General features: G+C 46.8%; 1 protein-coding gene across 16 annotated transcripts in view; it reads left to right on the top strand.

Annotated features, from left to right (window-relative positions):
- The window catches only part of EPHA6 (EPH receptor A6), a 1,277,595-nt gene that overhangs the window by 981,088 nt on the left and 269,816 nt on the right, over positions 1-26,691 (top strand). For 14 of the 16 annotated variants that reach the window (XM_068270648.1, XM_068270650.1, XM_068270649.1 and 11 more), the window contains 2 exons: positions 13,464-13,558; positions 19,541-19,666. In XM_068270648.1, the coding sequence (XP_068126749.1) occupies positions 13,464-13,558; positions 19,541-19,666 (221 nt within the window). The remainder of the gene's footprint in view (positions 1-13,463; positions 13,559-19,540; positions 19,667-26,691) is intronic. The other 2 variants (XM_068270647.1, XM_068270643.1) reach the window with 1 other exon arrangement.

Here is a 26,691-nt window from a genome sequence, read left to right as displayed (position 1 = left end):
AAATAAGTTTTTTTATAGCATTGCATCATCCTTTTATACAGTATATGCAGTTTACAAACCACACTCTGTATTTTTAACTATAAAACAGAGCAGAGCTAATGACCCTTTGAACTTCCCTGCAGTAAAACTTTATCTCAACCTCAGTGGCGGCCTTGATGGGACGATCAGGGCCTGCATCTAAAGGGGCCCAGTGGCGCGAGTGAGTTCATGCCCGCTGCGCATGATGTCACAATTGACATCATGCGCATGTGCAGAGCGCTCCCAGCCATGGGCGCATGATCAAGGACGCGCACTGCTGGGTCGCAAAATACCGCCGACCGCGAAGAGCCTCAGCCTGAGGGGGGTTCTTTTTTAGGTGAGTGAAGCCTGGAGCAGGAGTGGGCTGGAGGGGTATAGCATAAGCTGAACTCACCAGGACTGTCACAGGTTTTGTATCCAGTGGTACTGGATGCAAGGTAGTAATATACCGACTCTAGCAGCGGGTTCGGCAGAAGAAACGAGTGTTATCTTTGCGTGAAAAATGTTTCAGAATCATTAATTCAGTTGGTTAAAGGCCACTAAACCAATATAAGAATAATTACAATATGTAGTGTAGTCAAATGGCGAAAGCCAGATAACTAGAGATTCTGGTGTTTTGGGGGTTGGGGGCCCTGGGGCCATGGGTGTAACAATAGGGGATAAAGCCCCTGCTCTCGCGGGGCCCGCTCAGGGCCGTTTTTTGGGGGGCTGGAGGGGTCGTAGCATGAGAGGAGAGCTTGGTAGCACATCGGTGGGGAGGGGGGACGGTCGCCCCCTCCCTCACCTCGGGCTCTCCCCTCTGGGATCCCCTCCAGCAATGAATAGTGCGTATGCAGGCGGCGGGCAGCGGCAGATACATGTACCTTCCATGCGTTCCAGCGCGGATGTTTCTCCCTATAGTGTCTGATGCTACTTCCTGTTTATACATAAAGTCGCGTCAGAAGCTAGAGAGAGGAACATCCATGGAACGCAAGGAAGGTATGTATCTGCCACTATTCAATGCTGGAGGGGAGCGCAGAGGGGAGAGCCCGAGGTGAGGGAGGGGGGGACTGTCCCCCCTCCCCACTGATGTGCTACCAAGTTCTCCTCTCAAGCTGCGACCCCTTAAGCCCCCAAAAATAGCCCTGAGCAGGCCCCACTCAGAATTTCTGCAAGGGGGCCCGACGATTCCTAGTTACGCCCCTGCCTGGGGCATCTCTTATTCTAATAGCAATCAGTGTGTGACGGCTGGGGTGGGAGGGATGGGAGGGCGCACTTTGTTTTCTCAGCCTTGGGGGCTGGAGGACCTTGCCCCAGGTCTTCTGGCTGGCTTAGTGGGCTTTAACAAACTAATTGTTTTTAAAGGAAACCTGAGATTGGGCCACAACAAAACAACATACATACCTGGTGCTTCCTCCAGCCCCCTCCAGCCTGATTGATCCCACGCCATCCTCTTCGGACTCCCCGTTCGGCGGCAGTTGGGCCTGGAAAGCCCTCCAGTACAGGGCCAACTGCACCTTCCCGGCCTGGCCACGCGCGCACTCCAGCCGCTTTCACGTCGCTGGGAACGTTCTGCCTCTGCACAGTACTACTGCGCAGGCACAAAACGCTCCTGGTTATGGGCGCAAGATGGGGGAGTAAGCCTGGCCGGACTGAATCTGCCTGGACTGGCTCCGACTGGAGGATTTTCTAGAGGTCCAGTTGCAGGCGAATGGGTAGTCAGAAGAGTACAGCGTAGGAGCAATCAGGCCGGAGGGGGCTGGAGGAAGCCCCAGGAATGTATATTTTTTTGTTGTGGTTCTATCTCAGGTACACTTTAATAAGGCGCACTGCATTAGAGACAAACAAGCCCATGAGCATGGTATTGCGGTGTATGGCCTACCCTTATGGCTCTAGGCCCCGGATATGACTTTCCCCCAAAAAGCCACGTTCTCTAAGCCCGCCTCTGTCAACCTGCCTCTCACTGTTTCTTTGTCGTATAAGTGCTTCAGAAAACAGGACTGTCTTCCACCCAAGTCCAAGCTCAGAGAAGCTCTTTTGCATAAATAACAACTGAAGTTTCTTAACTCTTCCTGTACTGTAAATAATATTAGATTATTTTCTTTGCTACTAATGTTCTATTCCTTATCCGTACTACACATACAATTCATTATATCATACGTTTATTTCGCATCAGGTTTGCTTTAAAACTGGTAACCCTGATTAGCATGCGAGTGGTGATTTGATTTGCACAGCAGTGATGTGGCTGCTGCTATTAATGTGCCAAGTAAGCTTCTATTTGCTTTTTGGATCCGCTTTCTGTTTTTTTTGTTTTACCCCTGTGGATTCCTGGGACAATATTCAATAGAACAGAATGATGATGTTATGTTTTCCAGGGCTACTGTTGTTGCAGCATTCCTTTTATAATTATACAGCTTTATTCATTAGTTTTTCTGAGAGAACACGGTTTCCTGTTAGAACCGAGCACTTCTCTTATGTAAGGACATTACAAACTCTAAAAAAGAGTTAATAAAGAATAAAACTCTAAATATACCTACTATCCAGTTTTCTTCAGTCATGTTGGTCTATCAACCCATTAGCAGCTTCAAAGTAAATGTTTTGTTTGAAAGCTGCTGGTGCAGTGCGAGCCTCTCAGCATATCTCGTCTGGCTGCCTAGTGCAGCTAAACCAGTGTGTGGCAATAAGCAGTAATATTTATCTGTTCCGGGCTTCTTCTCTTCCTTCACTGGCGGCTCTGACCTTCTAACAAATCTTCTGGGTTGATCACATGATATGACATGTGAGCGGAATCCAGGAAGGAGCAAAGAAAGGGGGACAAGAATAAGAGAGGTTATGGTAAATAAGAGAGTAGGCGGGAGTAATAAAGATAGGAGGGTATGAAGAAGAGAAGTTATGACAAATAAGAGAATGAGTGAGAGGAGTAAAGAGAGGAGGAAAAGAAGTAGACGTTATAGTAAATAAGAGAGAGTGTGGGAGGAGTAAAGAAAAGAGGTCAAGAGGAAGACAGGTTATGGTAAATAAGAGAGTAGGTGGGAGGAGTAAAGAAAGGAGAGCAAGAAGAGAAGTTATGGCGAATACAAGAGTAGGTGGGAGGAGTAAAGAAAGGACAGGAAGAAGAAGAGAAGTTATGGCGAATAAGAGAGTAGGTGGGAGGAGTAAAGAAAGGACAGCAAGAAGAAGAGAAGTTATGGTGAATACGAGAGTATTTGGGAGGAGTAAAGAAAGGACAGCAAGAAAAAGAGAAGTTATGGCGAATAAGAGAGTAGGTGGGAGGAGTAAAGAAAGGATAGCAAGAAGAAGAGAAGTTATGGTGAATACGAGAGTACAGTAGGCTGGAGGCATAAAGAAAGGAGAGCAAGAAGAAAAGAAGTTATGGCGAATACAAGAGTATGTGGGAGGAGTAAAGAAAGGAGAGCAAGAAGAAGAGAAGTTATGGCGAATACAAGAGTAGGTGGGAGGAGTAAAGAAAGGACTGCAAGAAGAAGAGAATTTTTGGCGAATAAGAGTAGGTGGAAGGAGTAAAGAAAGGACAGCAAGAAGAAGAGAAGTTATGGTGAATACGAGAGTAGGTGGGAGGAGTAAAGAAAGGAGGGCAAGAAGAAGAGAAGTTATTGCGAATACAAGAGTAGGTAGGAGGAGTAAAGAAAGGAGAGCAAGAAGAAGAGAAGTTATGGCGAATACAAGAGTAGGTGGGAGGAGTAAAGAAAGGACAGCAAGAAGAAGAGACGTTATGGCGAATACAAGAGTAGGTGGGAGGAGTAAAGAAAGGACAGCAAGAAGAAGAGAAGTTATGGCGAATAAGAGAGTAGGTGGGAGGAGTAAAGAAAGGATAGCAAGAAGAAGAGAAGTTATGGTGAATACGAGAGTACAGTAGATTGGAGGCATAAAGAAAGGAGGGCAAGAAGAAGAGCAGTTATGGTGAATATGAGAGTGGGTGGGAGGAATGAAGAAAGGAGAGCAAGAAGAAGAGAAGGTATGGCGAATACAAGAGTATGTGGGAGGAGTAAAGAAAGGAGAGCAAGAAGAAGAGAAGTTATGGCGAATAAAAGAGTAGGTGGGAGGAATGAAGAAAGGAGGGCAAGAAGAAGAGAAGTTATGGTGAATATGAGAGTAGGTGGGAAGAATGAAGAAAGGAGGGCAAGGAGAAGAGAAGTTATGGTGAATACGAGAGTACAGTAGGTTGCAGGCATAAAGAAAGGAGGGCAAGAAGAAAAGTGATGGTGAATACAAGAGTAGGTGGGAGGAGTAAAGAATGGACTGCAAGAAGAAGAGAAGTTATGGTGAATACGATAGTACAGTAGGTTGGAGGCATAAAGAAAGGAGGGCAAGAAGAAGAGAAGTTATGGTGAATTTGAGAGTAGGTGGGAAGAATGAAGAAAGGAGGGCAAGGAGAAGAGAAGTTATGGTGAATACGAGAGTACAGTAGGTTGCAGGCATAAAGAAAGGAGGGCAAGAAGAAGAGAAGTTATGGTGAATACGAGAGTACAGTAGGTTGCAGGCATAAAGAAAGGAGGGCAAGAAGAAAAGTGATGGTGAATACAAGAGTAGGTGGGAGGAGTAAAGAAAGGACTGCAAGAAGAAGAGAAGTTATGGTGAATACGAGAGTACAGTAGGTTGCAGGCATAAAGAAAGGAGGGCAAGAAGAGAAGTTATGGTGAATACGATAGTACAGTAGGTTGGAGGCATAAAGACAGGAGGGCAAGAAGAAGAGAAGTTATGGTGAATTTGAGAGTCGGTGGGAGGAATGAAGAAAGGAGGGCAAGAATGAAAATGTTATGTTCTCTTTCACTTAAGTCAACACAATTCAATGCTATTATAATCACATATTACATTTTGAATATGAATTATACATGCACCTATAAACTACACCCATATAAGTAAACAAAGTTAATGAAAGTTTTGTTGTTTTAATACACGAGCAGTTCAGTGGCAATCAATGCTTCCCCACTTGCCATTTGTTCTTTACAGCCAATAAGTATAATAAATGCAAATTGAATATATGCGACGCCTTCCGGGTGACGGTTGCGGACCCTGTTCACAGTGCGATTATAGGGCATTAGCAGCCCTGATGTGTTCTGGAGACATGCCGAATGTAGAAGACTCAGTCATGTGTTGGTCGAGATATAAATTCATTCTGAAGTATCATTTAAAACCCAGTGATAAGGGGGCATTCATGGGAAATGATTCCGCGAACACTAGGCAGGGAAATTGTGAATAAATACTCCATTTACTGGCAGGATTTAAAACAAATTTCACTTTGAAGGGCTTGGATTGGTCCCTTGCAGATGTGTTCTGCTTCACTCTTCGGAATTAGCAATTTGATGAACTGTCGCATCACAAGTTTTCTGATGAGTCTATTCGTACTGGAGAGGCTGGGCAAGATAAGCACCTGGCGGTTTATCCCACGAACGATTATCCTGCAGGAGCAAACAGAATTCATTCCACAACCATTGCAAATAACACGCTGAAAGGTGTAATGCCAAAGATATGCCAAATAGGTTGTAGTCATTTCGGGAGGGAAAAAAGCCAGGCCCCGTTGTGTCATTTGTGCCTTAAATTTTGATAGAAGACCATTGAGAAAGATTTTGAATGTTGGCTGTGAAGGGACGGGGCTAGGCTTGTCAGCAAAGATCGGAAGAATGTGTTTGAGTGTTGAACTTGAGGCCTAGTAACATCAATCAGATATCCGATGTGCAGAGATAATATGAAACTGTTGCCGTCTTTCATAGACACTCGTAATATCCCGACAACATATCACAACTCATCTCTGTGCATTAGGGGTACTGTGAAGGCATGCATGAAATAGGGGCGCAAGGAAAAATGGGCGCCAGTCATCGTTAATAAAATTATCAGCTAACATAACCCCCCCTCCCCCATTCCTGATGGCTTACCCTAAAACTGCCCCTTCCTGATGCTTGCTTAACACTAAAACCCCTCTTCTTGATGCCTAACCCTAAACGCCTCTTCCTGATGCATAACTCTAAAACCCCCTTCCTGATGCCTAACCCTAAAACCCCCCTTCCTGATGCCTAACCCTAACCCCCCCTTCCTGATGCCTAACCCTAAACCCCCCTTCCTGATGCCTAACCCTAAACCCGCCTCCCCCCCTTCCTGACACTTAACCCTAAACCCCCCCTTCCTGACACCTAACCCTAAAACCCCCCTTCCTAACCTTATAATGTTCAAAATGATACACTTCCAAACAATAATTTTCAAAAATGGATGATTTGTATATACAAAACATTAAAAATGTTAAAAACTATAATTTTCAAAATGATAAAAATAAATTCAAAAACTAGAACGTTATATTTTCAAAACAATAATTAGCGCATGCCCAAATGTCTGCTTTGGGTGCCTAATGGCCAATATTTCCATTAGCGCCTATAGATTGCCCAAATCGTCCATTAGCTGATGGGCGCCCAAGTTTCCTGCTCCCCTGTGAGGAATCTGAGTTAAATGGAATGGAAGAAAACCTATTTTTGGCCACTTATATACGTTCTCGGATACACCCAATTTCTTGGGATAATAGGAATATATTTCAGATTTATGTTTGAAATGCAATCAGTAAAATTTGCTTTTCCACGATGTATGAATTCTAAACACCATACTCATGAGAACAACGCATTAGAACTGACAGCCCATTGAAAATCATTGTGCTGTGTTCACCATTAGTGACTGCATGCAGCAATTACTTGGACACCGCACGCGTTCCTCCATTGGTAAACATAGCGTGGCCCTGGACAACACACGCAATACGGCATATACGAATGGGTGCGTTGTCCTGACCACTTGATCGCATCCACCTGCACAGTAGCACAGACCTGACTGGGTTTGGCTTTTTCCACCGAAACCTGACCGCGTCCATGCTACTGCACAGGCGCAGTGCGGCCATGCGCCTGCAAGCTTTGGGGGGGCTCAGCGCTGGAACGGCCTAGGAGGTCGGGGAAAACCTCTGGAAGATCCAGAGGCTTCCCTCTATCGATGTAAGTATCGTACGTCAACATTTGCAAACCTCACAGGTTTGATTTTAAAAGGGCTGCTTGAATAGATGTTGACCTGTGTGATGCTAATTAAAAAGAACCGCTCTAACTACTCTGAGTAGAGATGGTCAAAGAGATTAAAATAATCCCAGCTTGCTTGCAAAAATAATGCGAATGGTATGCAGCTTGGAACTGACCCAGTCAAATCAGAGCCGGATTAAGGCTAAATGGGGCCCTAAGCAAAGTAACTGATTTGGGCCCCCCATCATGTCGTAATAGAATCAGAAGATGCAGCTGCACAGCAATATGTCGCACACACCGGGCAGCCGAGCTACTGGTTGCTATGGGCAACAGCACGCTTTCCTCTGTGGGTGCACAATGCAGGGAATAGCAGCGGCAAAATGCAGAGTGAGAGATGAATGGCTGGGACATTTGCACTCAGGGGCTGGGGCACCCCTGTGAAGAGGGCGCCAGATATCACAGCAGCAGCACTTTCCCCCTGCATCTCCAGCCTGGCAATAGCAGAAAGCTCTGGACACTGCCAAACCGGAAGCCGTTCCCCAGACAGAATTACATAACCACTCCCACCACCGAACAACCAATTTCCTCCCAAACGAGACAGCCACCATGCAGCCTCCATCCCAGTGAATACGATAGTCCAGCAGAGAAGGCAGCCGCAGTGGGGGAGAATGACAGCACCAGATGAATCACATTCACCTATTGCAATCCAAGCAATAGCGGTCCCGTCATCCGGAGCCCTGCCGCTCTGTTACTACTACTATTACTACTTCCTACTTCATGTCTGATCTGAGAATCAGGAAGTTCAGAGCGAGCGGCTGCACTGTAGAAGAGACAGATGGGTTTCAGATGACGGGATCTCTATTGCTTGGATCATGGATAGGTGAGTGAGCGTTTGCCATCTGCTGCTATCATTCTTGCTGCAGCTGTGGTTCTCTGTGGGAAGGGAGGGTGGAGTGGGCAGCGGCAGAGCGCACAGTAGCAGGAGGGGGACCTAGGAGGAGAGCCTGGCTCTGAAGACAATCAGCAGCGCACGGCATCATTTGACAAGACAAGACAAATAACATTTATATCGCGCTTTTCTCCTGGTGGACTCAAAGCGCCAGAGCTGCAGCCACTAGGACATGCCCTATAGGCAGTAGCAGTGTTAGAGAGACTTGCCTACGGTCTCCTACTGAATAGGTGCTGGCTTACTGAACAGGCAGAGCTGAGATTCGAACCCTGGTCTCCTGTGTCAGCGGCAGAGCCCTTAAAGGGACTCCAAGCAGTGCCTGTGGATATGCCTTTAAGCATACCCACAACTAATTCATTACATCCTCACACCTACCAGCATGATGTTTGTAATTATATCCCCCTGGGTTCCTTATATTTCATTGCATTGTGCTGAATCGAGCTGCCAACTTTGGAGAAAAGTCGTCCTGTGGCCGTGATTTCAATCGTGAAAATATCAAAAACTAAAAGGCATAGAGCAGCCGTTTGTATATCATTGGAAAGAGGAGAAAAAGAGCTTTAAAATGATATGCATCTTTCCATAGTTACTGCACTGCTCAGAGTCCCTTTAACCATTATACCATCCAGCCACCGCTGACTTTGGAGAAAAGTCATCCTGTGGCCGCGATTTCGATCGCGAAAATATCGAAAACTAAAAGGCATAGAGCAGCTGTTTGTATATCATTGGAAAGAGGAGAAAGAGAGCTTTAAAATGATATGAATCTTTCCATAGTTACTGCACTGCTCAGAGTCCCTTTAACCATTATACCATCCAGCCACCGCTGACTTTGGAGAAAAGTCGTCCTGTGGCCGCGATTTCAATCGCGAAAATATCGAAAACTAAAAGGCATAGAGCAGCTGTTTATATATCATTGGAAAGAGGAGAAAGAGAGCTTTAAAATGATATGAATCTTTCCATAGCTACTGCACTGCTCAGAGTCCCTTTAACCATTATACCATCCAGCCACCGCTGACTTTGGAGAAAAGTCGTCCTGAAAATATCGAAAACTAAAAGGCATAGAGCAGCCGTTTAGATATCATTGGAAAGAGGAGAAAGAGAGCTTTAAAATGATATGCATCTTTCCATAGTTACTGCACTGCTCAGAGTCCCTTTAACCATTATACCATCCAACCACCGCTGACAGGATGGCAAGTGCTGGATTTTGTGCTAATGGGGCCCCTTTGACTCTGAATGGGGCCCCAAGCGACTGCTTTTGTTGCCTGGTCGGTAATCCGGCCCTGAGTCAAATGCACTTTCGCGTGATTTTTATTGGCCCAGCTCCCTCACCGCATACAGTTTGTGATAAATTTGCTTGCAGTTTTCTTGCAATCTGGAATTACTTGCATCTCATTGAACATATCTATGATCTTTTCTACACCTACCAACAAATGTGTCCAGGTCATGTTTGAATATCTTTAGAGAATAAGTAATGCTTTATCTCTTTTGGATTGGTATGAGGTGAACATCTATCCCATAATGCATGACCTCTGAACTGAAGTCTACTGGCCAATAGGGATGAAGATCGCCATGGTGACTAGAGTTGGGCCGAACCTCCGATTTTAGGTTCGCGAACCTGGTTCGCGAACTTCCGCGGAAGGTTCGGTTCGCGTTAAAGTTCGCGAACCGCAATAGACTTCAATGGGGATGCGAACTTTGAAAAAAAAAATAATTATGCTGGCCACAAAAGTGATGGAAAAGATGTTTCAAGGGGTCTAACACCTGGAGGGGGGCATGGCGGAGTGGGATACATGCCAAAAGTCCCGGGGAAAAATCTGGATTTGACGCAAAGCAGCGTTTTAAGGGCAGAAATCACATTGAATGCTAAATGACAGGCCTAAAGTGCTTTCAAACATCTTGCATGTGTATACATCAATCAGGTAGTGTAATTAAGGTACTGCTTCACACTGACACACCAAACTCACCGTGTAACGCACCGCAAACGGCTGTTTGTGTAGTGACGGCCGTGCTGGACTGGTGCGCACCATGGCGAGAGTGCAGGTTTTGGTGGCTTTACAGCCCATATGGTCGCCTGGCTGATGTAGCTGAATGACAGAACAGTGACTGTCCAGCTGATCAAATTTGGTCTGACCACAATGAGGCGGGTTCACTGAACAGGTATACAGTGGCGGGTCCACTGAACAGAACAGGTATGCAGTGGCGGGTTCACTGAACAGGTATACAGTGGCGGGTCCACTGAACAGAACAGGTATGCAGTGGCAGGTTCACTGAACAGGTATGCAGTGGTGGGTTCACAGCACAGGTATGCAGTGGTGGGTTCACAGAACAGGTATGCAGTGGTGGGTTCACAGCACAGGTATGCAGTGGTGGGTTCAATGAACAGGTATACAGTGGCGGGTCCACTGAACAGAACAGGTATGCAGTGGCAGGTTCACTGAACAGGTATGCAGTGGTGGGTTCACAGCACAGGTATGCAGTGGTGGGTTCACAGAACAGGTATGCAGTGGTGGGTTCACAGCACAGGTATGCAGTGGTGGGTTCAATGAACAGGTATACAGTGGCGGGTCCACTGAACAGAACAGGTATGCAGTGGCAGGTTCACTGAACAGGTATGCAGTGGTGGGTTCACAGCACAGGTATGCAGTGGTGGGTTCACTGAACAGGTATGCAGTGGTGGGTTCACAGCACAGGTATGCAGTGGTGGGTTCACAGCACAGGTATGCAGTGGTGGGTTCACAGCACAGGTATGCAGTGGTGGGTTCACAGAACAGGTATGCAGCCAGACAGGAACAAGTTAAGCCTAACTAATCTTTCCCTGAGAGACAGTCTGCAGCAGCTCGCCCTACTCTCACTAACGCAGGCAGCACACGAGTGACCGTAATGGCCGCCGCTGCCTGCCTTATATAAGGGGGGGTGGGGCTCCAGGGGCTAGTGTAGCCTAATTGGCTACACTGGGCCTGCTGACTGTGATGTAGAGGGTCAAAGTTGACCCTCCATGTGCATTATGGGGCGAACCGAACTTCCGCAAAGGTTCGCCTGCGGGACGCGAACGCGAACCACCGAAGTTCGCGTGGAACCGTTCGCAGGCGAACCGTTCGGCCCAACTCTAATGGTGACTGCGCTCATGAACCCGCGGTCTGTTGGGACATACAGATTTGTGCACACCATGGGCCTGTTGACTGCAGGTCATAGGCCATGCTGGGTATTATGGGGTGGAAGTCCACCGCTGGGGAACTCTTTATTGTCAAACAAATACCAAAAATAAAGAATATTGCACATTCAGCCAAAACTTGGTCCTTGGTTCCTTGTATGAATAGACTAGCCATACATAATTGAGTACTTCCGCATAAAGCGCAGGTAGCCAGGAAAAACCCAAGGGACTAACCCAATTAAAATACAATTTTATTGACTTTGCTTAAATTTTCCAAGGACAGCAGCTAAGCAACAATCCCATGAGTAACAGATAATACATGGGATGCAGAGGTCTGTTCTACGGCTGTTTTGTGCTTTCCACTTAAAGAGAAGCCGTAACCAAGAATTGAATTTCATCTCAATCAGTAGCTGGTACCTCATTTTCTGCTAGAAATCTATTCCTTTTCTCAAACAGATAATCAGGGGCCTCTGTATGGCTGATATTGTGGTGAAACCCCTCCCACAGTGTGATGCCAGGACCAAGGTCCTGGCATCACACTGTGGGAGGATGTTTACAGCTGTTTCTAACTGCCAAAAAACCAAGCAGCATCTCCTTCCACTGACATCACTTGTCAGCAGTAAAGATGTCACCATGTGATAAATGTCAGAATGTAAATCAGGGAGTGGAAAGATTTTTCAATGGGCAAGCGCTTTTTTATTATAATCAATACATATATTTATCAGAAAATGATGTCACTTACAGTATAATAACCTTGCATTTTAAGTAATAACCATCTAGGAGTACAAACCTTTATTTCTCAAAGTTTGCTGGGAATATTCTTGTTGTTGTTGCCTTTAAAAAACAATTTGCTTCTACAGCCCCCTTTAGAGCTTCAAAGTAGTTAACCATGGGCACAGAGGTGTAACTACAAGAGAGCAGCCTTTGCGACTGCAGGGCGTCCCAGAGCTGTCAGGGGGCCTCAACAAAGGAGGACAGAAGGAAGCACAGAGGGATGCACGGGGAGCAGAGGTGGCACAAGGAGATAGAAGGAAGCACAAGGAGACAGAAGGAGGTACAAGAAGGGACAGAAGGAGGTACAAAGGGACAGAGATGGCACAGTGGGACTGAAGGAGGCACAAGGAGACAGAAGGAAGCACAAAGGGGAACAGAAGAAGGCATGGAGGAATGCACAGGGGGCAGAGGTGGCACAAGGAGACAGGAGGCGGCACAAGGGGGACAGAGGGAGGTACAGAGGGACAGAAGTAGGCACAAGGTGACAGAGGTAGCACGGGGGACTGAAGGAGGCACAAGGAGACAGAAGTAAGCACAAAGGGGGAAAGAAGGAGGCACAGAGGGATGCACGGGGAGCAGAGGTGGCACAAGGAGATAGAAGGAAGCACAAGGAGACAGAAGGAGGTACAAGAAGGGACAGAAGGAGGTACAAAGGGACAGAGATGGCACGGTGGGACTGAAGGAGGCACAAGGAGACAGAAGCAAGCACAAAGGGGAACAGAAGAAGGCATGGAGGAATGCACAGGGGGCAGAGGTGGCACAAGGAGACAGGAGGCGGCACAAGGGGGGCAGAGGGAGGTACAGAGGGACAGAAGTAGGCACAAGGTGACAGAGGTAGCACGGGGGACTGAAGGAGGCACAAGAAGACAGAAGTAAGCACAAAGGGGGAAAGAAGGAGGCACAGAGGGATGCACGGGGAGCAGAGGTGGCACAAGGAGATAGAAGGAAGCACAAGGAGGCAGAAGGAGGCACAAGAAGGGACAGAAGGAGGTACTGAGGGACAGAAGTAGGCACAAAAGGACAGAAATGGCACGGTGGGACTGAAGGAGGCACAAGGAAGCACAAAGGGGAACAGAAGGAGGAATGGAGGAATGCACAGGGGGCAGAGGTGGCACAAGGGGGTAGAAGGAAGCACAAGGAGACAGCAGGAGGCACAAAAGGGAACAGAAGGAGGTACAGAGGGACAGAAGTAGGCTCAGAGGGACAGAGGTGGCCGGGGGACTGAAGGAGGCACAAGGAGACAGAAGGAAGCACAAAGGGTTACAGAAGGAGGCACAGAGGGATGCACTCCCTCTGATAAAGTGGTCCATCCTTCAGAATCAGGTGTTTTTGTGGCTACATTTCTTATGGGTGTGAAGATTACGATGGTCACGCAGGGGAGATGGGCCCCCAGGCTGTGAGGGTCACAAGTGGCTTGCAGGGGAAGATGTGTGAACATTGGGGGCCCTATCAAAGTTTTGCATGGGGGTCCCATGATTTATAGACTCTCACGCCCCTGCATGGGCAATAAGATGTATTAGGAATACTGCTAAACTATATTATAGCATTACTGTACCTTCATCCTGGAAATGCTTCACAATAAACAATTGTATAGTCTTGACTGTCTTTTCTCTCGAAGGTGCCAGTGGTATATCAAAGCAAAAATGAAATCCGAAGAAAAGAGACGGGCAAATCTGCAAAATGGAAACTGTGAGTGACGTGCCTCAAATCTGTTATGGTTCTGCTTATTCGGAGCATGCTTGCTTTAATGACTTCTGTTCCTTGTGTGTCTGGAAACATGTCTGTGCGGAAGAAGATTATGAGCAGTAAAGTGTATACAGAAAGCAGCAATACTCTCAAACACACAAAGGTCGATAAACAGAATTCCTGGAACAACAGAAAGCCAGTCTCAGTAATTCGATCTTGACCTTTTGCTCAATCTATCATAAAATACGACACGCAACCTCACTAATGTGTGTGATTTATTTACCAAACACTGCTGTGCATGAAAAGTATTAATGTGTGCTGCGCAGGGCTGTTTTGGGGCATAGACAAACCAGGCAGGTTCCTGGGGTGACCTCCTCAGCAGATCTTAGAAGACTGTGCTTTAAGTAATTCTTATAGACAACTGGTAAGGCCATTAAGAAAGGCAAAAATGGACATTTGAACATTTAAAGGCTTGCACATAACCAACCCCCCCCCCCCCCCCCATCCTTCCAGAACCTGTATGATCCAAAACCATATCCGGGTACAACACCACCCCCCCCCCCCCTTCCTTTTCACCCCCTTTTGTACTTGGCAAACTAAATTATTCTGATTCTGACAGGACTGGTTCTGGTAACAATGGGGCCCCTGGGCACAGGGACACTTCTAGGCATAGGCAGTACAGGCCATTGCCTGGAGTGCCATTGGTCTTGGGGGGCGCCATGTTGCTGGATTAAGCCCTGCCCCCAAATTAAGCTTTGCAGAAGGACTAAGCCCTGCCCCGTGGGTGTTCTATTACTTGCTTCTACTGCATCTACTTAGTGTAAGTTGCAGGCAGCTGCCACCTCTGTGCCTTGTGCATCCTTCTTTCCCCCTTTGTGCCTCCTTCTGTCTCCTTGTGCCTCCTTCAGTCCTTTGTGCTCTTTTCTGACCCCGTTTGTCCTTCTGTCTCCCTTTGTGCCTTCTTCTGTCTTAATGTGCCTCCTTCAGTGTCCCTTTGTGCCTCCTTCTGTCCCCCTGTGCCTGCTCTGCCTCCTTCTGTCCCCCTTTTTGCCTCTTTCTGTCCCCCTGTGCCTCCTTACGTCCCCTTTGCCTTTATTTGTCCCCCTGTGCTACCTCTGCCCTCTTTTCCTCCTTCAGTCCCACTCGGCCTCCGTCTGTCCTCCTGTGCCTCCTTCTGTCCTCTTTTGTGCCTCCTTCTGGCCCTCCTTGTTTCTTCTGTCCCCCTGTACCTCCCGCTGCCCCTCTGTGTACCTCATTTTTTTCCTCCTGTGCCTTCTTCTGTCCTCCATTGTGCCTCCTTTTGTCCCCCATTGTGCCTCCTTTTGTCCCCCATTGTGCCTCATTCTGTCCCCCTGTGTGCCTCCTTCTGTCCCCTTGTGCCTCCTTCTGTCCTCCTTTGTCAGTTCTTCTGACCCTCATGCCTCCTTCTGTCCCCCTGTGCCTCCCTATGTCCCCCTGTGTGCCTTCTTCCTTACATGTATTTTCTTTCTTACATGTATTTTCTGATGAAACACTGCCGCAATAAGTGTAATTTCTGGTGAAACGCTCTCGCATTACAATTATTTTCTGGTGAAACATTGTCACATTATGGTTATTTCCTGATGAAACGCTGCCGCAGTACGATTATTTTCATGAGGGGGGGGGGGGTGCTATGGTAGCGGGGCACCTCATGTTTTCTCTCCTGGAGTGACAAAATGGCTAGAGGCGCCCCTGCCTGGGCAAAATTAACCTGGAGGCCCCCAACAGGCCCCCCCACCCGACCAAAAAGTGGCATTAGGGGTCCTTTGTTGCAGTTAAATTTCCTTCCCCCCAGGGGCCCCTGAGCTCGCTGCTATCAGTCTGTAGTTCCATGCACCCCCAACTTTATCCTCGCAGGGGCATCTCTCCTCTGTGACCTGACGCGTTATAATAACATCACAGTCACAGAGAGGATGCAGCCAGCGGTGAATGAAGGCGAGAGCGCACCAAGCCACACTGACAGAGTAGCGTGCCCGCCAGCACAGGGGAGACGCTACTCTGCCAAAGTCTCTGCAGAGGTCCTGGGGAGCAACAGTATAGGTGGGGGAGACACCTTGGGGGCCCCTACAGGCTCCGAGGCCCTGTGGCAATTGCCCCCTTTGCCTCTATGGTAGCACCGGCCCTGGATTCTGATTACTTGTGCAGCAGCACTTTGATGATCGCCGGTGATCCTATTGGGAGTGGGATCCTATGTTTAACATTAGGATCTGCTTCCCGCCCTAAGCGGAGCCTAAAAAATCTTGAACGTGTGGATTTTTTAAGCAAGTGTGAACCGGCCATAACTCTGACAGCTCCAAGCTAGATCAATGTACTTCAACAGGAAACTGTACTGGACTTTAGACATCACTTCCTGTACAGCTGTATGACTATATAAAAAAAGCATTTTTATTTAAAGGGACACTTAAGTCAAACAAAAAAAATGAGTTTTACTCACCTAGGGCTTCCAATAGCCCCCTGCAGCTGTCCGGTGCCCTCGCCGTCTCCCTCCGATCCTCCTGGCCCCGCCGGCAGCCACTTCCTGTGTCGGTGACAGGAGCTGACAGGCTGGGGACGGAAGTGATTCTTCGCATTCCCAGACACATTAGCACCCTCTATGCTGCTATATGGTATATGATATATGCTATAGCAGCACAGATGGCGCTATTGTGGCCAGGAACGCGAAGAATCACTCGCATCCCCAGCCTGTCAGCTCCTGTCATCAAAACAGGAAGTGGCTGCCGGCGGGTCCAGGAGGATCGGAGGGAGACGGCGAGGGCACCGGACAGCTGCAGGGGGCTATTGGAAGCCCCAGGTGAGTAAAACTCATTTTTTTTGTTTGACTTAAGTGTCCCTTTAAGGCTACTTTGACATGTTTCCTCGTTTCAGAGCTGCAGCTTATCGCACTGCAATGATAGGCCTATGGGACATTCACAGTGCGATGTTAGCGTGACGTTGGAACGTGTAGCATTATGGTAACGCACTGCGTTGCCTCTAAACACACACATTACCAGGTACAGGTAAGCATACTTTTCATTGCCTGTATGCTTTACTGTACCTACTGTATGCAACGGTAACACAGTGTTAATGTACGTTACCACTTTTGTTTGCGTAATGCTGCATTGTGAGTTTAATGTCGCATCACAACGCAACATCCCACTGTGAACCTAGACTCAATGTTTTGCAACAGGCAGGAACATGTCATAAAAATCTCCCATTAAATGGTGTAATTTTTTTTTTTTACTTCTATTTCAGCCAAGAAAATAGAGGAAAATTTGTGAATATTCTCCTTTTCGCCTTTTTTCCCCTTTTCTCCCACTGTCCTTTGAGAGCAGTAGAACTCCATTATTGCCAAGTTGTATTTATTTTTTACAGTGAAACCTATAATACGGCATTTCAATAATGAATTGCAAATGTGTATATAACATTTTATTGAGGTAAAATCAATTTAAGTCTATCTAGCGGTGAATTATATTGGTAACAGTCGGGGCCATTCATTCACTTCAAGCAGAGAATCTTTATGGCGGTGCGCCCGTCAATCATCTGCCGTGATCCTCAGATAGTCCTTTGTGCAGTCTTCAGATGATCTCATTTGAAAGTCCGTGAAATCCATTTTGTCTATGAAACACCTATTTAAATAATTCATACATGCACAGCCGCTTAGAGAAGGACCTGTCTTCCAGTCCCATCCATAATATAATATTAGCAATGCTTCATCTGCATGACTGGGGATTATCCATTGTGCCACTGGCATGGAGCCGCTTCCTCCTCTGCTTAACCAGACTTCCTGTGGCTATTATTCTATTGTCTGCTTCCTGCATTGTCCATGTGCACCATATGATACAGAAGAATTCAGCACCATGTTGAATTTCAGCAGTACGATTCCTGATACCTCCCAACTTTTGGAGCCAGGAAAAAGGGACACTAAGACACGCCCTGCCACACCTTTAACCATGCCCCCATTTTTCAAAACCACGCCCCTCCCTTATACAGTTTCCCCCTCCATAATATGCAGAGATTGGAGCATGGAGCAATGGTAGGCAAGCTATTTAAAGAATAATCACTGCACACATAATTTGAGTAAACTGATCTACATGAAGAGTTATGAATATATTAAATAAGAAAATAAAGACTGAAATGTGCAAAATATTAAATTCTTTATTTCTGGCAAATAAAACTTCACATATCAGAAATGAGAACACATTGCCTACAAGTGCATAACTCTAGTCCCAGGACTGTAAATGCATAAAATCACACAACTATCCCTAATTAAGGATCTTGTGCCTCGATATGGGTTATTAATAAAAGCAATAGCACAGAGGAATGCAAGCAATATGATTGATCCATACAGGATTTCTAGCACTTCCCAAGCATATTGAAATATAACCACCTCACTATTCAGATGCTCTGTAACCAGATAGCCAGGGCAGAGATCCACCTCACTATTCAGATGCTCTGTAACCAGATAGCCAGGGTAGAAATCCCTGTCTCATTCTCTCAACTTCAAAAACATTCCTTGCTGAGCCTGGAGTTTTATGTTGTTGTGCTGCTGATGAAGTTCAGTGTGAGGCAAAGCTGCAGAGTGTGATGTGATGCGTGTATTTTAGTGTTATCTGCAAAGACTCTGGGCAGTAAAACAGTTAACTGCAAACTCTTCTGCTCTGTGAAGAGGTCGGGACATTTGACCAGTGCCCCGTGATGCCGTGATAGAGGCTGCAAATCGTTAGTGCCACGGAGAAACCGTGACACTTGGCCAGTCTGATATTCTGAGGACTGGCAAACCATTTGCCAATTCCTAGATATTTTCATATTTAAAAACACACGATTGGTTCACACGATGGCCAGGGGCCCCGGACCCCTCTCACTGGCCAGGGCCCCAAGGCCAACACGCGATACCTGGAGGGGAGTGTAGGTGGGCCTGGACCTCTCACACCCAGGCTCTGGACCTCTCACATCCAGAAAACCCACCAACACTGCCTCCATACTGAATGCTAAATTCAACACACACAAGCAATAGAACACAGCAGTACATGCATCCAGCTACATTTGAAATTGGTCAGCAGGTGCTTGTCAGCCAATCAGGATGCACTGTCATACACCCTTTACCTGCCATACCACATCTAGCAGCCATTAGCATTCAGGTGGGAGGCTTCAGTTGGACGCCATCGCAAGATTGTGTCTCTAGCAGGACCGCCCGTGCAGGCATCCCTCCCACAGGGGTCCCTCCCTAACCGCTCACCTGTCCGCCATGTCCTAGAGCTGAAAGAAAACGTTTAAAAACACACGATTGGTTCACACGATGGCCAGGGGCCCCGGACCACTCTCACTGGCCGGGGCCCCAAGGCCAACACGCAACGTTTTTAAACGTTTTCTTTCAGCTCTAGGACAGCAGCTCAGTTGTGTAACTAGAGGGAACAGGGGGCCCAGAGCTGTGGAGGGCCTCAACTACTAAACTTCCCTTCCTCTGATACAGGGATCTATACTTCAGATCAGGTGTTTTTGTGGCTACACTTGTTATGGGTTTGAAGTGAAGATCATGAAGCCACACTTGTTTTATGACCCTTGTAAGATGGGCCCCAAGGCTTTGAAGGATACCAAGTGGAGGCAAGGTAAAGGGATGTGAACACTGGGGGGGTGGGGGGGGAGAGGGGGCATCAGATTTTTGCTGGGCGGCCCCATGCATTGTACAAAAACCACTGATTGCGCAGCTTAGAGATTCAGGCTGCGTATTTGCAGCAGGAAAGAACCGTGGCTGAATCGGAAACGGCCACAGCTCCTACTGGAAACCGGACCTTAGATGGAATGGAGATTAGTCACATATATATTTCTATCCAGCTGTTTTCTCCTTCACTACTGCACTAGTGTGTAAAACAAACTGCAAAACATGACCAATAAATAATTATGATAATCTCCATGTCTTGTGCTCATCTGGGTTCAGTTAGAGTTGTTTTTATAGGTGTGATTTATGATTGCATTTACTTTGTTTAACAGTGAGGATTCCAGGAACGAAAACCTACATTGACCCCGACACCTACGAAGATCCTTCCTTAGCTGTTCATGAGTTCGCAAAAGAGATCGACCCATCTAGAATTCGCATTGAAAGAGTTATTGGAGCAGGTAAGGAATGTTTTTAGATTGTAATTTTTTATTATTGAAAAAGAGTAGAAACAAATAGTCTAAATACAGCCACATGTTCATATCCACCCGAATGACTCCAACAATGTATGGTGTATAGAGACAGAGGAAGTATACAATTCACTATGTAAGCAGACAGAGGCACCAAAAGAATAAAATGTTCTAAAAATGTTAAAATGAGAGGAGGTAGTGGTGGACTTACCTCCTCCAAGCAGACACATACGAATGTTGTGTAAATTCAAACAACAAAATATTTATTTGTATGCTCCAGAAAGTGCAAGTGCAACGCGCTTCGCGGGCATCTCCCGCTTCATCGGGCAATATAAAAGGAGCTTAAAACTCAAACAGGTCTGGTACAAAGCTCAGAGCCTCTGGGACATTTTTAGCATATTTTATTCCTCTAGCGCCTCTGTCTGCTTACATAGTTCCTGAGTCCACCCTTGGTGGAGAGGTGTTGCCCCTTTCTTCCTGTCTACAGAGAACAACTTCTTAATCCTGAGTGGGGACAGGTCTAATCTCCCCACCCGCTGATATAGTAGTTACCTGAACGGTAACCTACGTTTGTGAGTATAAATACATACTTACTTGTCATATCCATTTACCAGTACTTACTACACTATATTGGGCTTGTGGTGTCTCCATTTTGTTGTTCATAACGCACAATACGGCCACGTTGTGTTGCATACAGTGACGTATACAGTCAATAAAAAGTATGCTTCACTGTAACTGTTGCACTGCATGCAGAGCATTGCCATACTGCAACCTGTTTTACCACAACGATACACTGAGACTCTGAATAAATTGAAGGCAAGCCTTGCAGTTTGGATAGTGCCTCAGACTGGGGGCGTACGAGAGGGGAGCAGCCCCACCAAGCTGGGGGGGAGGGGGGGCAACTAATAACCTTCCCTAAGGCTGCTTTCAGAGTGGAACGTTACAGGCGCACTTTAGAGCAGCCTGTAACGCAGCCCAATTCACAGTAATGAAAAATCAATGTGCTGTTCACAGTGCCCACGTTGCGTTACAGTGTAACGCTGGACGTTCAAAGAAAGAGCAGCATGCTGTGCATTATAGGTGGTTTTAGCTGCGTTAGACTGTTTGCACATGCTCAGTAAGGGGAGAGTCGCTATTGTTCCTAGCCACATGGCTAATTAATATTCACTGCACTGTAGTGTTGCCCAGATCATGAAAAATTCGGATCTTTGATCTGGATCTTTTTTGTGAGTCGAATCATCCAGATCATCACAATGAAGGATTCGGTTCACAGTGGATGTCTGGAAGAAACAGGAACTGCAGCTTCTGTGCACAAGCACAATCTTCTTGCTGCATCTCTCCCTTCCCCATTAGCACCCTCATTCTCCTGCACCTCTCACTCTGCTGCACCCCTGCTTCCTGCTTCCCTAGTAAAATGATTCAAAGATTTGGTTCAAAGATCCGGATCTTTTCAATGATCCGATTTGAATCATCCGAATCATTGAAAAGAACCGGACTTCCCAGGATAGCACCAAGAGCCTCATAACAGCTCAATCTGATGTCCAACTTCAACACCACCATGCTTGCATTAGGGGCACGTTATGCGATCTTAACGTACCCTAAAACGCAACGTCTTGGTGTGAAAGAGGCCTTACTCCGATACAGGGGACTATATTTCAGATCAGGTATTTTTGTGGCTATGCTTGTTATGGGTGTGAAGATCATGATGGCCATACTTGATTAATGACCCTTGTAAGATGGGCCTCCAGGCCATGCAAGGCATCAAGGGGAGGCAAGGAAAGCCAAATTTCACTTTGGGGGAGGGAGGCAATGAATTGTAGTTACGCCACTGCCTCAGACTGGCAGTAGGAAGATAACAATATGAAAAAGACTGTCCCCATAGAACCGCACCACACATAGTAGCAAATTAACAAAGCTTTATTTATAATATACAAAAGATTCCACGTACTTAAAATCAATTAAAATGTCCATCCAGGTAACACCAATCTATATATAATATACTTGTGCAATAAAGAACCGCTTCTGACACAGTGTATAAATTATGAATAAATAGATACCACCCCTCTATGGCTGCAATAAAGTGCTAGTGCATATAGATACTGAATGAATGATCCACGCAAAGCATGGGAAAATAGTAGTGCTGAACCGAGTGAAAAGAGAAAGTGACACAGTGCATATGCGTGATAGTGAAAAAATCAAGTAAAGTGCATAAGATGAAGGGCTGGACGGCGCCAGCTGAATCCAAGAGGGGTGCTGATCAACCGTGGACAGGGCTTACCAAGGAGGACGTGTACACTGGAAGCGCGGTGTGCCTGGACGAGCCTTCGCGATTCGCCGCCGACTGCGGCTTCAACTGGGCATGCCCAGTTGAAATCCCGACAAGAGGGAATGGACAGGATGGGCTCATCGTACTAAACCTTAACATCTTCCTACTGCCATGAAATAGAACTAAGGGCAAGCACCGGTCAAGTTACAAAGCTTCTATAGTATGAAAATCATTCTACTGCGTGCAGAAGGGGATTGTATACTAGCAACAACAATATGAAAAAGACTGTCCCCATAGAACCGCACCACACATAGTAGCAAATTAACAAAGCTTGTTTCCCCCGACCCCCCCTACAGTGTCCCTTTAAAGATCCGTACAGTAGGCCCACTCTCGCTTCTTATAACACAGGGCTACAGTGGAGTCACCAGCCACCAGGACCAGGTCGAGGCAGAGGCTAGAGAGGCTCCAGCCTCAGGGCGCAGTGTAGGAGGGGACACACAATTCACTCAGCTATCATTCCCCTGTTGTGTTTCCCTGTTGTGTTTGAAATAAGAAAAGGGGATACATGGCAGTGACTGCAAGCCAAATACTAGAGATGGTATACATAAAACATTTTACATTTACCTGGTGCTTCCTCCAGCCCCATACGCACGAATCTCTCCAACGCCACCGTCCTCAGTCTTCTTGCAGTTCCGATACCGGCAGGGGCGTAACTAGGCCCCACCGGGCCCCCCTGCAGATTTTCTGAGCGCCCCCCCCCCCCCCCCCCCCCCCCGGGGCCCGCTCGCGGCCGTTTTGTGGGTGCTGGAGGGGTGGCAGCATGAGGGGAAAGCCTTGCCCACAGTCGGCGGGGAGAGGGGTAGTTCCCCCCTCTCCCTCACCTCGGGGCTCTCCCCTCTGCGCTCCCCTCCAGCTCGTAAGTGTTCCGGAAGTGACGTCAGCCGCTAGAGGGAGAAGTCTCCGATGGAAAGCACGGAAGCAGGTATGTATCTGCCCGCCGCTCGCTGCCCACCACAGCCCCACAGACACTTACGAGCTGGAGGGGAGCGCAGAGGGGAGAGCCCCGAGGTGAGGGAGAGGGGGGAACTACCCCTCTCCCCGCCGACTGTGGGCAAGGCTTTCCCCTCATGCTGCCACCCCTCCAGCATCCACAAAACGGCCCCGAGCGGGCCCCAGGGGGGGGGGGCCGGGCCCCCCCGCGGGCGCAGGGGCTGCAGGGCCTATTCCTACGCCCCTGGATACCGGGTCCCTGCACTTCCGTCAGTCGGGCCAGTCTGCGCAGGAGAAGTGCGCCCTCTACGTATCTCTCCAGCGGTTGCTGGAGAGATACGCAAATAGCGCACTTAACTTACATCAGACTGGCTCCAACTGACGGAAGTGCGGGACCCGGTATCGGAGCTGCGGGAAGGCTGAGGACAGCGGCGTTGGAGCGATCCGTGCGTATGGGGCTGGAGGAAGCCCCAGATAAGTGTAAAACTTTTTATGTATACCAGCTCTTGTACACTTTAAGGTGTTGGGGCCCTGGGGCACCTCTTAGTCTAATAGCAATCAGTGTGTGGCAGCTGGGGTGGGAGGGATGGAGGGGCGCACTTTGGTGTCTCAGCCTCGGGTGCTGGAGGACATTGACCCGGCTCTGCCGGCCACAACAGCCTCTCATAGAACAGGTTGCTGCATTCAGCAATTAAAGGGTTAGAAAAAGGAACGGCACCAGCTGTTGGAAGAAGGACACATGCGTCAGTAATGCTTCTAAACACTTTTCAGGTCTTTGAGAAAGTTTCCTCCCGCAGTTCTACTTTAAAGTGTTATAGTCCGCCCACCCACGGGAATTCATTTTGTACACATTTCCAAGGTGTAGGCATAACTCATAAAACATATCATTTATCTGCCATTCATTTCAGATTTAAGATTCTGCTTCATGTGCTTTGCTTATCATCAAAGAGAAATATGGGTTTTATTATCGTTTACACTAGGGAGGTATTTACTTTAAATAGTTCTTGATTGCTATATTCTGATTACAAACAAAATACATACAAATAAAAAAAAAACATCCAGTGGCGGTTTCTGAGTCTTGATAGTTTATTAGCATATTCCGTGAGGTGCCTACAAACATGTTGTGCGGTAGATGCTGGATGACCGCTATGCACACAGATCGAATGATATTCATAGCATTGGTGGGGGGCATTAAAGAGAAACTGTAACCAAGAATTGAACTTCATCCCAATCACTAGCTGATAACCCCTTTCCCCTGAGAAATCTATTCCTTTTCTCAAACGGATCATCAGGGGGCGCTGTATGGCTGATACTGTGGTAAAAACCCTCCCACAGGAAACTGTGAGGACCATGGTCCTGGCAGTTTCCTGTCTGTGAACCTTGTTGCATTGGGGGGAAATAGCTGTTTACAGCTGTTTCCAACTGCCAAAAAAAGCAAGCAGCATCTCCTTCCAGTGACATCACCTGCCAGCAGTAAAACTGTCACCATGTGATAAATGTCAGAATGTAAATCAGCGAGAGGAAAGTTTTTAGAGTGGGCAAACACTGACTCAATCATTTATACATAATTATTGTAAAAGTGAAGCACTAATACATTATTTTCACTGGAGTTCCTCTTTAACTGCCTTCCTAATGGGAACGTATCCCCTTATTTTACTAAGCAGTTTAAACAAGCTTTTTTAAAGGATACCCGAAGTGACATGTGACATGATGAGATAGATGTGTATGTACAGTGCCTAGCACACAAATAACTATGCTGTGTTCCTTTTTTTTCTTTCTCTGTCTGAAAGAGTTAAATATCAGGTATGCAAGTGGATGACTCAGTCCTGACTCAGACAGGAAGTGACTACAGTGTGACCCTCACTACTGATAAGAAATTCCAACTATAAAACACTTTCATACCGGAAAATGGCTTCTGAGAGCAAGAAAGAGATAAAAAGGAGAATTTCTTATCAGTGAGGGTCACACTGTAGTCACTTCCTGTCTGAGTCAGGACTGAGTCTGCCACTTACATGCCTGATATTTAACTCTTTCAGGCAGAGAAAGAAAAAAAGAAACACAGCATAGTTATTGTGTGCTAGGCACTGTACATACACATGTCTATCTCATTATGTCATGTCACCATGTCATCATGTCACTTCGGGTATCCTTTAATTAGTAGATTAAAACATTTCGGCTTTTTTTATAATAATATATGGTATAATGTACCCCCTGCTTTAACCCTTCAGCAGCCAATTAAATTAAAGGGTGGCAAGTTCTCCAGGCCAATTTATATTAGCACATTTTTTTTTAAAATTTCTTATTTGTTACATTTCCTTGCCACTAATTAGTACTTTTGTAATGTGTATTTATGGGCACATGTCACTAGGGGGCAGTGTGAGACAATAACAGTTTCTCTATCCTCTGCTAGCAGAGAGACATCAAAGCATTCCAAGAATTTACAGCACGAGTTCTGCCGGCTGAGGTCAAAAGCAGTACACTTTCAAACAAATCTAAAACAAGATAATTCCTTTGAAGCTGCTAATGGGTTAAAAGTGTAACTCCAGCCCAGATATAGGACAGTACCAGAGGGATTGATACCATACAGGGCCCCAGGTGGAGCAATTAATTTGTGCCCACCCAGCTTCACAGTTTTTCTATTGAAAGGGTGCTCAGGCAAGTTGGAAGTTTTAAGTCCAACAGGCAATGGGAGACCTCAATTCATTATACAACAGGAACAGCCCAGTTTTTATCTGCAGGCCACACTACTGTTATCAGACAGATGTGTGGTTCCCCCGGATACCAAAAGTAAAATGGGATTAGGGCCGGTTCACACTTGTTTTAAAAACATATCCGTGAGATACGTTTTTAAAGCCCAGCTTAAATGCAGGAAATAGATCCTATGTTAAAAATAGGATCCACTTCCAACCGTTACAAAACACGGATCCATGCGCCACAGAACAAGAAACGGAACGCAAAGTCCCAACTTGACACATTTTCCAGGACCGGATGGGAAAATGTGTCCAATGAAAGCCTATGAGAATGGATATTGTTGCTGCATCCATGTTGCCCATTTCGCCGGCATCCTGTTGCCGCCGTGATGTCCTACTCAGATGTCCCATCACTGCCCCTCGGTCCCTTCAAAACAGTCCGGTGGCTGGAGGATCTCCTTTGTGCTGCAAAAGACGAATGGGAATCCTCAGCAGCAAGGAGAATTCTCATTGTATCCTGTTGGACCTATAAAAATTCTCCCAGTTGCATCTGCTGGCCTCCAGTCTGGTAAGGGACCGAGTGGCGGCGAGACAGGTGAGCAGCGATGCAGATGTGGTCAACGCTGTGGACATGGAACGGACAGGGTGCAGACGCGGAAAGGATGTGCTTACTGTTTCCATTCTCTGTATGTGTGAACCGGCCTTTATGTTGGGTATACACGGCTCGTTTTTGACGGTCGAGTCTCCCGCTCGATCATTTCGCCGCTCGATTCGGCAGTCAATTCTCTTATCTTCCACTCGTTTTTCTTATCTTTTTCCATTCACTGCAATCAGGAATCCAGCGGTGAAACGATCGAGCAGGAGATCGGACATGTCGGAAATTATCTATCGAGCCATCTTAATGGCTCAAAAACGAGCCGTGTATGCCCAGCATTATACTCACAAAACTAACATTTCAGTAACTACTCTGTTACATAAAACTACTCAGTAACTACTCTCTGTTACATACAGTAAAATAACATTTGACATCAATCCGACACATTCTCTCTGAGTACAAATGTTTATTTTCA

The sequence above is a fragment of the Hyperolius riggenbachi genome, chromosome 2, assembly GCF_040937935.1.
Source record: "Hyperolius riggenbachi isolate aHypRig1 chromosome 2, aHypRig1.pri, whole genome shotgun sequence".
In the NCBI taxonomy this organism is placed as follows: Eukaryota; Metazoa; Chordata; class Amphibia; order Anura; family Hyperoliidae; genus Hyperolius; species Hyperolius riggenbachi.
Note: the sequence above shows the minus strand (reverse complement) of the source record. Positions and strands in the feature narration are given on the sequence as shown.